At 33.5% G+C, this 17,793-nt stretch overlaps 1 protein-coding gene across 5 annotated transcripts in view; it reads right to left on the minus strand.

Annotated features, from left to right (window-relative positions):
* Positions 1 to 17,793, minus strand: part of FSTL5 (follistatin like 5) — a 773,228-nt gene that overhangs the window by 131,061 nt on the left and 624,374 nt on the right. For all 5 annotated transcript variants that reach the window (XM_007184135.3, XM_007184134.2, XM_028167007.2 and 2 more), the window contains 2 exons: positions 16,107 to 16,268; positions 11,624 to 11,758 (listed from right to left, as the gene is read on the minus strand). In XM_007184135.3, the coding sequence (XP_007184197.2) occupies positions 11,624 to 11,758; positions 16,107 to 16,268 (297 nt within the window). The remainder of the gene's footprint in view (positions 1 to 11,623; positions 11,759 to 16,106; positions 16,269 to 17,793) is intronic.

The raw sequence follows: 17,793 nt of genomic DNA on the forward strand, positions 1-17,793 counted from the left end.
CTAACTGCATTAAACTATAGTCTTTCTGAAAGTACAGAGTTGTCTTATTCAGTGCTAGCCATATGCTAGCAGCATGTTTGTTTGCATGTTTGTTCTTTCCTCAGTGAATATTTCATAGGTGAAAACACAAATGAACAAACCTATCGTTCCCTGTAGATTTTTTGTTCGCCTTACAATGAAAACTCTTTAATTTTATAAATTTTGTATATATCCCTTTTCTAATAGACATTAGAAAACAAATAAATAAGTTTGGATTAATCTTGAAATAGTATTCATGCACTTGGGAATGTAACAACTTCACACACATTTAAATTACATAAATCAAATTACAGCCATTGTAAAAAGTATTTAAATTAAGTTAGTTCAGTTACTATGGAAATACGGAAGTAATTAAAAGACAAATAAAAATGAAAATAAATTATAGCAAAATATTAAGTACGTGGCAGGTTCTTCTTAAATAACTTCTGAATGTATGGCAATTCAATATTTCTCTAATATGTGTGATTGCTGTGTTCCAAGTCATATGCAAATCCAAACAGATAATGTTAAAGTGCTTTCCAAAGGGAGGTGAAACTGACACTACCTCTAGCAGTGGATAATAAGCCCTATTTTTCCAAATCACATCAAGTCTTGGTGTTTTGTAGCTTTTTAATTTTTGGTATTCTGATAGATGTAAAATGGCATTTCTCTGTGATTATAAAGTGTGTTTCCTTGAAAACTAACGAGGATTAACATCTTTTCATAATATATATTGGCACTTCATCTTTCCTTCTATCTGAAAAGTCTTTTTAAAACTACTGCCTAGTTTTCTTTGGTTTGTTTCATCTATAACTATCTATCTATCTATTGATCAATCTATGATACTAAGTTCTTATTAGTTTTTTAGGTAGGCAATATCTTGAGGGCAAATTCTTATGATTAGAACTTCTTAATTTTAATCTAATCATACTTTTTTTTCTGATGTTTATTCTGCCTTTGAAACATACCCCTAAAATTATATTCTAATATTAATATTAGTATAATCATAATTAAGATAATATTGGATGTGATATATATATGTACATGTATGTATATAGTATTTACTTGAATATCATTATAATAATTACATTAGAAAATAACACACCTTTTTTCTTTACTGTATGGTATAATCTTAGTCTTCTGAATCCAAACTATATCTAGAAACACATTTTGACTTTCTATAAGCATATGTTTCAGACAAAAACAAATATTTTATTCACTAATAATTTATTTTCTATTCAAATTGTACTATTGTTAGAATGTTTCCAAAAGTTTTATTATTATTTATACCAGAGTTTAGTATTTATAAAGGTATGCATTAGACAGACAGTAGATCAATTTAGGGGAAAGATACTGTATTTAAACTGGCACACAATTTTACTGCATGAGTTAGAAAAGTGACTTTTAAGAAATGTCATATTTAATAACATTTCAAATGTAAAGTAATATTTCATATGTAACACAAATATAGAAATGAACACAAAGTTGGAAAATAAAGCAAATAAGGAAGATAAACAGTAATCAAACTGTCTGACTCACTCTTTCTGGCATATTCGTACAACAATTAGTTCTTATCAGAACCCAGCTATCTGGGCAAACAGAGGATAATAGGCACACAGATGTATAATCTGGGCTCTTTGTACACAGTTGATAAAAATGTATGGCATCAATTAGATTTCACAAAATGTTAAGAAGGCACCTCCCTTCAGCCCCTCACGTGGGAGCCTGGGAATTTGAAGACCACATTTGTTTTATTAACTCTTCACACATTGACACCATTTTCTGACAGAATCCCTATATCAGAGAACTCTAAGAAAATCACTGAGTGATAATTCTAACCTCTTCTTGAACCTAAGTACAGGTTTCCCCACTATCCGAAAGTAGAAGATTCCTGTGAAACCTTTCACAAACCAAAATATTATAGAGTGAAGAAGCAATTACCTTAGAACATATCTTGCTAAGGGATGCACAAAATAAATGGAGGTAAAGCACAGGTGTTCACAGACACGGTTCACAGCTATGAGGGATTGATGCTGAGATGCTGAGACGATGCTGAGTATGGTTCCAGGGAAGGAGCTTGGCTGTGCCAGTTTTCCAGCTCAGATGCTCCCAACCTCTATAGGGCTGCTGCAAAGCGGGTTGGACGTGATTTTAGCGCTTCACCTTTCTTACTAAAAAAGAAGATCCGCTTAGGATTTCTTTTGGTTAGCGAAAGCTGACACTAATGTATTTGTAGGTCTTTCGTAAAAGAAAGTGGCATAAATAGAATTTATGAAAATCGGGGGCTACCTGTCACAGCTATTTTGCAAAGGACTCACCAAGTGCAATGCCTCTGGAATTATGGATTATCAAAGTGAATCCGAACATTTTCTCCTGAACACCACCAACAAAATATTAGTATATAGATTTTCTGAAAGTTTCCTAGAGACCTTATCCTCAGCACTGTCACTGTATATAAGCTTATTTAGTCTGCATGCCTGCAGAAATATAAATAAAATATCATCATTACTTGCCTATTTCTATCATAAAAAAAATTAGGCAAATTGACATGGTGTAATATGAGATGAGATATAGGAATATTCCACTGAAGGTATATAAGGTCCTGTAGACAAAATGGAGGAAATAAATCAAAATAAGAAAGCTTAGAGTCATATTTTGTTTTGTAGGCAAGGGATCCCTGATTATTGATGATTGTTGTAAACTTGTCAATTTGATGATATTCAGATCACGTAGCACCTTGTTAAATGAGAGACAAGCCTCCACTATTGGGCAAAAATGGCAATGCGTTAGAAACAGGTCTATTTAATGACATTGCAAAGCATGCTATTTTGAAAATATAACCTTCAGATATGGAAATCACAAAGCAGATCATTTCACCATGTTCTGGGTCAACAGATGAAAAGATTTACGAACAAGTTACTTCACAGGATGCGACGATGTCATTGGCCAAATTGAGAGCCTGAATATTAGAATTTAAGATAAATAATGAAAGCTCATAAAATAATAAATGCTTATCAAGCATGATTAACCTCAACATGAGTCTGATTATTCTAAGTGTGTTTTATTTCACAATAAGCTTACTAATATGTAAATGTCTGTGACAAATATTAACTAAATAATTTTTTGGGTTTTTCAAAAGAAATATGCATTGTTCACTCTGCTTTAAAGTGTTTTTAGTATAGTACGTCTATTAAATAATAGTCAGTGAATGTTAAACGAAAATTAACGATAATTTTCATTTATTGATTTATTTCATTTTTCTCAAATGTCTGTCTTTATTTGGTTCTTTTTGATTCCAGCACTTAGCTCATAACTATCAGGATTAAAATATCACCCTGGCTATGATGTCCACACCATATCTTTAACTATAGATTTTCCAAATTCCTATTTGTTCTACCTCACTCATACTGGTTGAGTATAAAAATGATTATTAATTGATAACTGGTGCATTTGGGTCCATCTATACCTGATAGACTATGCTATTCTTTGTTTATACTATTTTCCTAGCCTCTGTAGACATTGATAAGATCCTACGTAAATGATCTCATTAAACCTATACAATTGCTCTTTCAAAGTATTTTCTCTACCCCTTAAAAATAGAAAGTAAATGAAGACTAGAAAGGTTAATTAACTTGTTCATATTACCAGAATGTGTTCTATTTCCAAAGTTTATGATGATATATTTAAACTGCCTTTAAATGTAAAAATACCATATTTTAACCTATTTTAAGACCCTTTCCTCTACTTCTAAAGTAGGCAAATACTTCTTAAACATTCATATATGTTTTGAAATATTTACGTACAAGTGGCTACATTTCACCATATTTCTAAATCCGTGTATTGTGAATTATACTCATCATATTTTTATAATACTTATTAACTTATATGAACATTATATATTTATATAGTTTGTTCATTCTTGTAATCTTGTTGTAGAGTCTAACCCATTTAAAATACTCATTTAAAGAATCATAATGAATTTTAGTTCATAACAGTCAACCAATGTTAATTTATTGAAGTTAATTCTAAAGTAAGAAATGTAGCAATAGCCGAATATTTCCAACGTAATACTGCCTGTGACAATGAAAAAAAGAAAAAAAAATATATATATATACACTAGTCTAACATATTCAAACATTATATTCCAATATTTGTGAGAAGCTAGATTAAACGTATCCTTTACTAAAATCCCAGCAAGGTGTCATAAAACCTGTGTCCAGGGCTTAATGCGCATAGAGGCTTAAAAGCTTTCCAGAGAAGCCTACATTCACACTGCTTTTATTATTTATTTATTTATTTATTTATTTGGCTGTGTTGGGTCTTCGTTTCTGTGCGAGGGCTTCCTCTAGTTGTGGCAAGCGGGGGCCACTCTTCATCGCGGTGCGCGGGCCTCTCATTATCGCGGCCTCTCTTGTTGCGGAGCACAGGCTCCAGACGCGCAGGCTCAGTAGTTGTGGCTCACGGGCCTAGTTGCTCTGCGGCATGTGGGATCTTCCCAGACCAGGGCTCGAACCCGTGTCCCCTGCATTGGCAGGCAGATTCTCAACCACTGCGCCACCAGGGAAGCCCCACACTGCTTTTAATTTGCCATAATTCTGAAGATAAATTGTTATCATCTGGGAATTGCCTCCCATTGGAAATGGAAGTGTATTAAGTACTTATGCTATGTGCAAGATGTTTCCAAATAAACAATGTTTTACCTCTACCTAAAATCCCCTCACATTATTTCAAATTGTCTTCTACTCCCTGTTACAAGCACCATTCTAGGGCCCATTTCTACTGTTCTTTGCATTTAAATCCTCCCTGTATACCATTCTATTCAATCTTAGTTATCAAACCCTAAGCCTAATATAGCTGGAGATTATATTATTTTGCAGCACTTTCTTGTAGTTCAATTTGTCACATGAGAAAAATTCCAGTAGGGTTTGCCAACAAACCTGTAACTCAAGGTTTTCCAATTCAAAGATTCAGGTACAACAAAAATCAGCTCCCTGGCCTGTGATGCTTTGCATGAATTTTTCTCTCAACAGTATCATATTGCTGGGAAGTATAGTATAAGAAAAAAATGTGATTGATGCCACTATCAGAACTCAATTATACAGAAAATAGCTGGATGATTACTCTGAAGCTGTAGCCAAACAAAATCCATGTTGTGTCACTTGACCCAAAAGGTGTAAATCTTTCCCCTTTGTTATTGCTGTCTACATGGGATTCAATACTTCTCTGCATCTTTCAAAAAGAAAACAGAAGAAAATCACCTTACAAAATAATTTTTTAGTATAATGGGAATATAAATTGACCAATGTAAAGGGGAAATAAAGTGCAGCTTTTGCTTTGACTCTGGCAAAAGTGGACCCTGGCCAAAAAATATATTTTTATTTAAAATATCTTAATAGCTACATTAAAGGAAAAATTATAGTCTTATCAGCAGAGTCAATTTTTTAGTATGAAGATATATAATATTTTATGTTTGGATATATAATACTATAGATGTCAATATACACTCACATCTCCATCTCCATCTATCTCTATACCTATATCTCTGTATATGTATCATTCATTTTGGAAACGCTGATTTCTAACAATTACTAGATTTTCCAGTCTTATTAAAAATGATTTTTGTCAATGTTTCTAGCAAGAAGTAATTATTTTCAGAAAATTAGTAAGAATCAGCATAATGTCTAGCATTATGGTGAGTGCTTTACAGTATCTGCATAGAAAACCCTTAGTGAGTTAGTATTTATACTGTATTACAGATAAGGACATTAAAGCTCAGAGGGGCTAACTAGTAGCTCCAAATCACAGGACTATTATGTGGTGGAGAAATTATTCTAACTCATGTCTTACTCCAAAGTTCATGCTCTTCTGTTAGACCAATCTGCTTTTTAAATATACAGTTGACACTAGAACAACATGCGTTTGAATTGTGCGGGTTCACTTATACAGGGATCATTTTCAATAAATATATATTACAATACTACACGATCCACCATTGGTTTAATCCATGGATATAGAACCACAGACACATAGGACAGACTGTAAAGTCCTACTCAGATTATCAACTGCAAGGGCGGTTGGACCTCCTAAACACTACATTGTTCAAGGGGGTCAACTGTATGTTGTATCCTAACACAACTAAAAGGAAAAAAGACCTCTGAAATTATTTTGATAAGTCAGTAATTTTTAATATGTGCAAATAAGAAGAGTGAAGTCATCATTGATGGGTCTGTGACTCTTTTCTCTGGCTTTTTGAGAATATCTGTCAAAATACAAATGTGACTTGCATAATTAATATTATTAGTCTTTTTCCATGGAATTACTAGAAGAGAACCCAGAGCAATTCTTATTTTAGGACTTACAATAGGCTGTAGTTTCCCCTGATGTGCTGTCCACCTGATTTTGGTATTGTTATACAGAATTCTGACAATGTATTGAGTGCTAGGAAACATCCCAAGGAAAACTGCCTTCAACTAGACAGTCTCACATTTTCAGTTCATTCTCTTTTATCACTACTAATATTCTACTCAGTTTACTTATTTAGCTTTATTCTGGTTTTAAGTATGTATGTTTGTTTCTAAAAATGTCTATTTTCACATTAACAACTATATATATGATATGTTCTTAATAATGGTGTCGCAAATTTGTGGAAAACAAATTTAACAAAAATTAAATTAGTTTAGCGAATTCCCTGGCAGTCCAGTGGTTAGGACTTGGCATTTTCACTGAAGGGGCCCAGGTTCTATCCCTGTGTGGGGAACTAAGATCCCCCAAGCTGCACGAGGTGCCCCCCCCCAAAAAAGTTAAAGTTGTTTATTTAAATGAGAGGTAAATTTGTTATTGCAAAGAAACTGTATTTACATGCCTACAAAATAGTAGAATATAAACATGAATTAGTGGTGCTTGAGACTTCTGGGTTACAACTAAAATCCATTTTTTTTTTTTTTTTTTTTTTTTTTTTTTTGCCAAAAACAATGTCATGAAGTTTTCCCTTATGTTTTCTTATAAGAGGTTTACATTTTCAGGTTTATACCTAAGTCTTTAACTATTTTGAGTTGATTCTTTTATATGGTAAAAGATGGGAAGTTCAGTTTCATTCTTCTATGTGTGGACACTCAGTTTCCCAGCACCATTTTTTGAAAAGACTATCCTTTGGCAAACATGTATTCTGGAGCCCTTGTCAAAGATTAGTTGACTGCATATGTGTGGATTTATTTCTGAGATCTCTTTTCTGTCCCATTGGTCTACACGCCTGTCTTTATGTAAATATCATACTGTTTTAATTACTATAGTTTTAAAATATATTTTGAAATCAGGAAGTATAATTTCTCCAGCTTTGCTCTTCTTTTCCAAGATTTTTGCAGTTATTCTGGATCTTTTGTTGTTTCATATGAATTTTAGGAATTTTTTCTATTTCTGTAAAATGCCACTGAGATTTTGATGGAAATAGAATTGGATCAGAGACTCCTTTGGTTAGTATTGACATTTTAAGAGTATTCATTCTTCCAATCTACAAGCACAGAATATCAGAATATCTCTCCATTTATTTGTGTTTTGTTCAGTTTCTTTAATCAATTTCTTATAGTTTTCAGTGTACAGGTCTTTCACCTCTTTGGTCAAATTTATTCCTAGGTATGTTATTCTTTTTGATGCATTTGTAAATGGAATTTCTTTCTTAATTGCCTCTCAGATATACATTGTTAATGTATAGAAACACAACTGATTTTCATATGTTGATTTTGTACCCTGCAACTTTGCTGAATATGTGTATTAGTTCTAACAGGTTTATTTTGTGGCATCTTTAGAGTTCTCTCTATATGAGATCATGTCATCTGCAGAGACAATTTTTCTTCTTCGGATTTGGATGCTTTTTATTTCTTACCCTTGCCTAATTGTTATGGCTAGGACTTCCAATATTATGTAGAACAGAAGTATGAGTGTGTATCCTTGTCTTGTTCCTGATCTTAGGCGGAAAGTTTTTCCTCAGCTTTTAACCACTGAGTATGGTGTTAGCTGTGGGCTTAAAAATATATGGCCTTAATTATGTTGGCATAAATTCTTTCCACACCTAGTTTGTTGAGCATTTTTATTGTAAAAGGGTGTTGTCAAAGTATTTTTATCATTAAAAGGTGTTTCAAATGTTTTATTTGCGTCTACTGGATGATCAAGTGATTTTTATCCTGTAGTCTGTCAATGTGCAAGTCACATGTACTGATCTCCTTATGTTGAACCATCCTTGAATCCCAGGGATAAATCCCATTTGATCATGGTGTATGTTCTTTTTAATGTGCCACTGGATTCAGTTCATTAATATCTTGTTGAGGAATTTTGTACCTATGTTCATAAGGGACATTGGCCTATAATTTTCTCAAAAGCACAATTAGCAAAAGCAAAAATAGCCAAGTTAGAATGTATCAAATTTAAAAGTTTCTGTACAGCAAAAGAAACAATCAGCAGAGTGAAAAAAACTACCTATGGAATGGGAGAAAATATGTTCATGCTTTATATCTGATAAGCATTTAATTTTCAAAAAAAGGGAACTCCAATAACTCAATAGCAAAAAATAACCCAACTTAAAAATGGGCAAAGGAGTTGAATAGACATTTCTCCAAAGCCATACAAATCGCCAATGGACATATGAAAATTTTTTCTATATCACTAATCATCAGGGATACAAATCAAAACCCCAATGAGATATTATCTTCATACCGGTTAGAACATCTATTATCAAAATAACAAAAGATAAAAGTTTTGGCAAGGATATGGAGAAACTGGAACTTTTGCACATTGTTTGTGAGCATGTAAAATGGTGTAGCCACTATGGAAAACATTATGGAAGCTAAAAATAGAACTATCATATAACATAGCAATCCCATTTGTGGGTGTATTTCCAAAAGAATTGAAACCAGGATCAAAGAGATAGCTGCACTCACATGTTAATTGCAGCATTATTCACAACAGCCAAGATATGGAAACAACCCAAATATCTATTAACATATCAATGGATAAAGAAATTTTTGTGTATTCATACAATATAATATTATTCGGTCTTACAAAGAAGGAACAACATGGATGGACCTGGAAGATGTTATGCTCATTGAAACAAGCGAGTCAGAGAAGGAGAAATATTGTGTAATTATAGTTAAATGAGGTATCTAAAAGAGTCAAAATCATAAAAGTAGAAAATACAAGGTGATTGTCAGGGGAAGGGGAGAAGGGAGACATGAAGAGTTGTTCAATGGTTATAATGTTGTAGTTATGTAAGATAAACAAATTTTAGAGCTCTGCTGTGCAACTTAGTCCTGTAGTTAACAATACAATATTGTATACTTAAAACTTTAAGAGGGTTAAGCGGGTATCCTTATGTTAAGAGGCCTAACCTTATGTTAAGTACCTTTTCGAAATTCATTAATTAATTAAAAAAATAAAATCTGTTAGTTTTCACTCTTTATCCTTCAAAATGTCACATGATTTGAATGTATAATTAATACCTATACATATTTCACTTCCAGAGTTAGAAAACAAAAGTCTCCAAATCTTTCATTTGTATTGTTTCTTATAAGATGGCTTTGAAAGTTCTATAACTATAGATGTAGTAAGACCTGCAGTGCTATGTCTTATAAAACTAGTATTTCTGATTTTAACAGCATATTGCTAACAAAATGTCTTTCGGACTTCCCTGGTGGCTCAGTGGTTAAGAATCCGCCTGCCAATGCAGGTGACATGGGTTCAAGCCCTGGTCTGGGAAGATCCCACATGCCGCAGAGCAACTAGGCCCGTGAGCCACAACTACTGAGCCTGTGCTCTAGAGCCCGCAAGCCACAACTACTGAGCCTGAGGGCCTAGCGCCCGTGCTCCACAACAAGAGAAGCCACTGCAAGGAGAAGCCCTCGCACCGCAACGAAGAGTAGCACCCGCTCACCGCAACTAGACAAAGCCCGTGCACAGCAACGAAGACACAACGCAGCCAAAAATAAATACATACATAAATAAATAAATAAATAAATAAAATGCATTATTTTGACCTGTAAGTGTTTAAGGTGATAAGTAAAATAAACTGAAAACATGATTTCATAAACAGCTTATGATTAAACTAACACATTTATATGACAAAATTATATGAAATCTTCCAGTAAAGTGTTTCTCAAATATACATGCTGGTAGATAGTGATTCATTGATTAAAGAAGCTATAGCTAGGTGTTTCAATTTTGTAATAGAGAAATATATTGAAAACTACATGACCAATATTAAAAGAAAATTAAAATACAGAGTTGAAAATAAAATCTGTCTCATCAGCACCACCATAAAAGACAAGGAAAACTAAAGTTTTCAATTACTTGTCCCCCAAAATTAATTTTTAACAGGAAATGAATTGCAAATTGAGGTAAAGAAACTATGGTGGTCGTTATCTAGGTCATTAAACCCAGTTTTCTTTTCTCTTTTTCCACCTTAAGAATTTTATATTTAAGTATGCTTATAATGAGGGCTGTCCTAGCCAGATGAAATATAGATACAGATATACCAGTAGTCAGGGCCTGGGTAAGACCCAGCTTCCTCATTGGATCCACTCATATCTACATGCACTCACTGATTGAAAGAGGAATAAGAAGATTCCTGGGACAATATTTTAACCTCGTCCAAAAACTGGGTTCAGAGAATTGCACATGTAAATGGTCCTCAAAATATAAGGATCCCTGAAAAAACTTAGACTGATAGGAGGTACAGACAGGTGCAAGACTTTGGAACAATGAGAATAGCCATTCCAAGTATATCCAGACCCAATCCCAAAACAGCCATCCGTGGCACATGTGTACCAGGGGAAGAAAATGTCTGAGTGTTTGCCTATAGAGAGCTCACTTGATAAATGCTACAAGAATACTTTGAGTTCTAAATAATTCAGCTGTAACCAAAAATCCATCTTTAGCATCCCAGGCCACCATATCCCTTTCACTAAGTACTAATTTTTAAAAAGGACAGTACATTTTTGTTAAAACTTCATGAAACAATGAGGAGACATGTACAGCAATGACAGAGGATTTCTAGCTATAAATGGAGAATAGCCCATGGTGTGGTGTTGGTGCTGGGACAATGGGTGTCTCAAGGTGGCTTACTTCTCTGACTGCTGCAAAGAAGGGCTGATGTACAGCCATTGGGTCATGACTACCATGCAACTTCAAGAAAAAGAATGATTGATGTATTAAAACTATAGAATGCTCCTTGGCTATATTATAGGACTTTGAATTCCAAATCATTTGGGAGAAGGATTTTGCAAAGGATTTAATTTCCTATATGAGCAAATGGGAGGACAGGACCCAACACATCTTATGTACACTTGCCAAAGAAACAAAATCATTTTAGTTGTCGTATTGAAAATTTCACAATCTTGTATTTAATCCTTAAATCTCCTTTTAATATTTCAAGAATTCCAGCCTTCCTACATATGAAAACTGCTTTTGTTTGCTTGTTTTTTCTTTTATGCATTGCTCATTTCACAGCATTTTCTGATGCCTTTGTTTTTGAAAAAACTTACTTGTAAAGTTGAGTATGGTGTGTGTGTGTGCGGTGTGTGTGTGTGTGTGTGTGTGTGTGTGTGTATTCAATACATACGGGTCTTTCTGGCAGAATCTTCCACAAAAAGAGAAGAAATGTCTTCATCCACTCCTGCTTCATTTTTCGCGATACAAGTGTATGCTCCTGTATCTTCATAGCGCACATTGCTAATATGAACCTCACTGCCATTTGCTGAAAACAGAAGGCAAATGCAACCTGTAAACTACAGTTTCAGTTTTGGTACAGTGATTTCTGATTACACAGTCAAACAGTTCTCTTAGCTTATCCTAATTAAACTGTTTCCCTTCATACTTCCATGCTTTGGAGACATGCCAAATTATTCCAGATGCATTCAAGTGTTTCATAAATTGTGCTGTCATTCTATTACAAAGATCCCAATACTCTGTATCAAATGCACACACACCATATTTTATATTCATTTCCTATTTCCTACCTTGCATAAGAAGTGTTACATATTGAAAACTATAATTCCATTTCTATATTTATTTTTAATATTCATAATCCACTTTGTCCTCAGCTTTTACAACAGTTTTAATTAATACCAATATGGTTCATTTACAGGAGAATACTTGTGAAAAGACATGTCATAAAGGAATTAAGTGAGCTACATCATGCAAGTATAATACAATGCCATTTAGCAAGCATATTCTTGAGTCTGAATTATATATCTGGAATTATTAGGTATAGGGGACAGAAAGAAAATAACATATGATTTTTTTTTATAAGATTTGCAGTCGTTTGCAAGAAATATACCTAAAGTAAGCAGAATTATAATATGGAAATTGATATAGTCAGTGTATAACCAAAGGGTTAAGGGAATGATTAATCTAATTTTTAAATTTTGGTAAAATAATATTTGCAGCTAATATCTGAATGAGTTGCATTCCCCAAAGTGGAAACCAGGGTATAATTAACCACTGACTGTATGTTGGCAATATAGGAGGTGCTTTTACATATATTATTCCTTAATTGTCCCAGATAATAGCTAATTATCAAATGAGGAATCTGAGACTTATGGAATGATCTTATGCAGGTCACTCCCCTCAAAGGTAAGGGCTGGACTTCTGTTCTATCAGACCCTAAGGTTCAGTGTTTTAGTGCTCATTTGTTTAGGTTTGCATCTTTTCTTTTACTTTCTTTTCTTTTTTTCTGTATGTCTCTGTGTGCATGTTTGTGGTGTGTTCCATGCTATCCAATCACAAGGACACCATGAACCATGTGCAGTAGAAAGGGGCACGACTCTGTGACAGAGAGGAGACTGAATGATCAGAGCCGCTGTTTGGGGAAGGAAGGTAGAAAACCAAAGGGAAAAGAGCTTAAATGTCATCCCTAGGAGGACATGGAGAGGCAGTGAGTGCTTGGGAAAGGTTAATCACTGAAATCACTGGACCCTCTTTCTTGATTTACAAATATCACTGCACTCCTCCATTCCCCCCATCCTTTGTTGAGAATCACTTCCCCAAAACAGTTGGCAGGTTTTTTTTTTTGGCAGGGCCGCTGAAAAAGGCCAGCTGGCTTTGTGGGCTACACAATTTCTGTGCCAACTTCTCACCTCTGCCATAGCAGCATGACAGAAGCCACAGACATTAGTTTTTTAAATGAATGCAGCTGTTCTAAAAACAAGCAAAACAATTGCTTTATTTACAAAAATAGGCAGCTTTCCAGATTTGGTCTGTGGTCCTTCATTTGCAGACCCCTGCTCTAAAAGATGAGAAGAAAACAATGCATTTAAGCCCAGATCAGCTTCTTGTTTTATGTGAAACATGGCCCTCTCCAAAGACCACATACTTAAGGTAAATTCTCTAGAACTTTTTTGAAACTTCAATTTTTTCCTTCTTGAAATTCTCTCTTCTCAATATTCTTATATATTCTTCTAACCTATGTGTCCCACTATCTTTCCCTCCTTTCCTACATAATCTAGCATATCTAGATGCTTTCTACTCTATGACCAGAACTACCAATTTCCGGGTCCATTTATCATCCTCACACATCTGTTTTCAGAACTAGAAAACAACCCCTGCACTTAAGTTTTTGATTAAATTACTAGACTATTACATAAGCAAATTTACAAATTTTCAAATTCACAATCTCCAATTTTCAAGTAACAGGATGTTACTTGACCTTTACAGTTAGTTGCATTTCATACACTACTCCACTTTTAGTCTTTGTCTTTAGTCTTTGTTTGACGTTTCCCGGCATAATAATAACTTCTCACTCTAAGCAGGTTGTCTTGTTCTTTATATCATGAAATACATAGAAGTGATTAAAAAGTAAACCTAAATCATTTCACAATTATGTGTAAAAAATCATCACCTTGTATACCTTAAGCTTACACAATTTTATATGCCAACTGAATTTCAATAAAAGCTGGAAAAGAAAGAAATTAATCCCCAAACCTCCTGTTTCCATTTACATCTTCATTTTTATTTAATTCTCAAAGGAAATTTTCTATTTCTTTCCAAGGCCAACTTCCCCTCCTTTTTTGTTTTGTATTTGTCGCTCCTCCCCTGTTGCATTATTCATACATCTTTCTCTTTACCAATATCCTTTTAAACCAACAAATTGTCCAAGAAGTGAGACATATCTTCATCAGTCCTAAACCTTCCCACCAGCAGCTACTACTGTTATTTTTTACTCTTTCAAAATTTGGAAATAGGTTTTTATACTTCTTCCCTCCTTTTCATTTCTAAGCCCACTGAGGACTGATTTTCTAAATGTCACAAGGACAAACTAATCACTAACCCATGAATATATTTTAATGATCTTCCTTGACCTTTCTATGCCGCCAGCACTGTTGAACTTGTTCCCATCTCTGGCTTTCTTTTCTTTCATTCTGTAATCACCTTGTTCTCCTGCCTCTTTGCTAATTATTAGTCCCTTTGGATATTTGTCTGGATTTGCCCACCAAAATATTTCTGCTTTGTTGAATTTTACTTCTCATAACCATATCATCCCATCTATTGCCATAGTTATCAGTTAGTGCCTAGACTTGGACCTCACATACAAATGCTACATAAGCATCTGATGAATAAATGGATAATTAAATAACTATGTAATTTGGTAATATGTGATCATATACAAAACCACATGGAATTTCACACTCCTGTGCACCCAGATTTATCTCTTAGGTTCTGCTTCCTACTTACATTTTATTACTTGTCATAGTCTCTCAAAAATTAACTTACTTTCTCTTATTTTAAAAAATGATAATAGCTATTTTACAAATGTCCCAATCTTTCAAATGTTGAGTCTAGAGTGTAACCAACTCCCCAAATTTGCCTTCCTGTATATTTCTAAAACAAAAACAAAATAAGTTCATATAATATGGTTTGTTGCTATCAAATAGGTAAGAGATGACAAAATCAGAAGCTAATTAGACTTTCATTCAATTTAACTTCGGTTTATCAGATCAATCCTCATCTCAGATTATAGACACCATGATGCAATCAATAGACGCAAACATGTAAATTTGTTGGACCTACTTATATTAACATAGAGATTGCTAGGATTCAGCTCTGAAAGGTCAAAAATACTTTCATATGTCATTTTTCATTTGCAAAAATAAATAAGTGATTTAAAAGATTTATTTTAAGATGTATACTGATAAAGTGTATTCACTCTCTAAGTTGAATAATAAGAGCAGTCTATTCTTACAGAAATAATTTTAAAAATGAAAATATATTCATTTCTAAAGTATGAATTGAAGTAATTTAAAAGCATGGAACAAGGAATGTAATGCCATGCAATAGATACTCCAGTGAAATGACTGTCCCTGGGCCACTCCTGACAATGGAAATAAGATTTTTACATTTTTTTGCTTACTAGTATAATCAACATATATGAAACTGCTTTTTGCATTATTTAGGTTATTTTACATTAGAAAGATTGCCTGGTTTGCTTTTCACATACCACTCATTTGTGATTATTATAATCTGTAAAATAATTGATTAATGTCTGCACATTAGACTATTAGAACATATAGAATATTTTATATATTAGAATGCAAGAACTTCATAACTGTAAAACTACATAAATATGGAACATATTTAGTAGCATTTTGAATTTTTTCTATCTTCATTTCATGATGCAAAACATTTCCTAAAGAATTTCTATATTACTGACACCCTCTGTAATATATATTTTAACATATGATTTAAGCATTTAAAATTGTCTCTTCAGAAATGTATTCAATGAAGAGATCCAATGATTCTGTTCAGTGTATCTGCTATAGTTCAGAAGATAAGTTTTTAAAAGAAAAAAATTAATATTTTACTTATGACAGAAATAATGACATAACTAATCATTATGACAAGACTATTATTTAAAACATTAAAAATATTAAAGGACTCTATTTCAAATATTATGTCTTAGGTACAACCATATCTTTTTTCATACTCATGATATTCTTTTGCCACCAAGACTTATTTGCTCTTTCTCACAATAATGTAAAATGTGTTATAAATTTTAGAATAAAATGTTTACATTGTCATTTAAGAGGAAAAATGCAAGTAAAAAGCACCTTGAAGTGTGAGTTGCTTGGACAGCTTTGATGTAATATCAATTCCATTCTTCAGCCAGCCAAGCTGAGGATTTGGTATGCCCTCAGCATGGCACCTGAGACTTGCAGTTACCCCAGGTTCTCTGGCTTGACTCTCTGGATACACCCGGATTACGGGAGGGACTAAAAGAAGAAATGGAAAAGAAAGTGAATGAGTGATCTGTATTTGCCATTTGATTTTCCAAAACAAAGAAAAATTGCAATATGAGAAAATTACAATTATATTATTTTAATGATGATAATTTAATGAATGATATTTCTACAGGTCTTAGTTTGCAAATAATAGCATCCACTAAAATGTACCAGTGTCCCCTGGATAAAAGCTATTCTGAGACTACACCAGGGAAAATATAAGCTGAGCCTGGGCTATCTTGATTCAATAACTAAAGAAGTCCTTAAGGAATGATAGAAACATATCAAAAAATACAAAACCAGTTTAAAAGGGCTCTCATTCACCAAATCTGAAATAATTTGAGCATTGAGATAATTATCAATTACAAAGGAGTATAAAGAATCAAACAAGACTCTATGAATTCAGTAACATAAATAAATGAACTAATATATAAATGGGAGAGAAGAAAAAACTTTTCCTTACTATAGCATCTTTTAGAAATTAAGATAACAATTCCACTTACAGTACATCCAAAAATAAAATATTTAGGAATAAATTTCACCAAGAAGGTGAGAGACTTTTACATTCAACACTACAAAACATGTTGAAAGAACTTAAATAAAACCTAAATCAACAGAAGGACACCACGTGTTGATGGACTGAATAAGTAATTGGTGAGATAATAAGATTTGGTAAGATGACAGACAATACTGCAAAATTGATTTATAGATACAATGTAATCACTATCAAAATTCCTAACTGCATTTTTTTTTGCAGAAATGGAAGAGCTAATCCTCAGAGCCACATGGAATTACAAGGGGCTCCAAAGAGCCGAAACAATCCTGAAAATGAAGACTAAAACTGGAGTTCTCATATCTCCTGTTTCCCAATCATATTACAAAGGTATAGTAATCAAAATAATGTGGTAGTGGCAATAAGATAAAAATATACTTCTATGGAATTAGAATAAGGAGCACAAAGATAAACTCATACATCTATGGTCAACTGATTTTTGACAAGGATGCCAGGAAATAGTGTAAATACAACTGACAAAACAGGAAAAAATTGCAGATGATATCTGAAATGAGCCTGGTATCCAGAACATACAATGAACTCTTACAACTCAGCAACTAAAAGACAAATAGCCCCCTTCTGCACAGCAAAGGAAACCATCAAAGAAGTGAAAAGGCAACTTACAGAATGGGAGAAAATATCTGTAAACCACTATCTGATAAGGAGTTAATATCCAAAATATACCAAGAAGTCATACAACTTAATAGAAAAATAATTTAAAAATGGAAAGAGGACCAAAATAGACATTTTTCCAAAGATATACAATAGCTAACAGGTTCACGACAAGGTGCTCCACGTCACTGATCATCAGGGAAATGCAAATCAAAACCACAGTGAGTTATCACTTTATATCTGTTAGGATGTGTATTATCAAAAAGATTAGAGATAACAAATGCTGGTGAGGATGTGGAGAAAAAGGAACCCTTGTACACTGTTGGTAGGAATGTAAACAGGTGCAGCCAC

This window comes from Balaenoptera acutorostrata, chromosome 5 (assembly GCF_949987535.1).
Source record: "Balaenoptera acutorostrata chromosome 5, mBalAcu1.1, whole genome shotgun sequence".
In the NCBI taxonomy this organism is placed as follows: Eukaryota; Metazoa; Chordata; class Mammalia; order Artiodactyla; family Balaenopteridae; genus Balaenoptera; species Balaenoptera acutorostrata.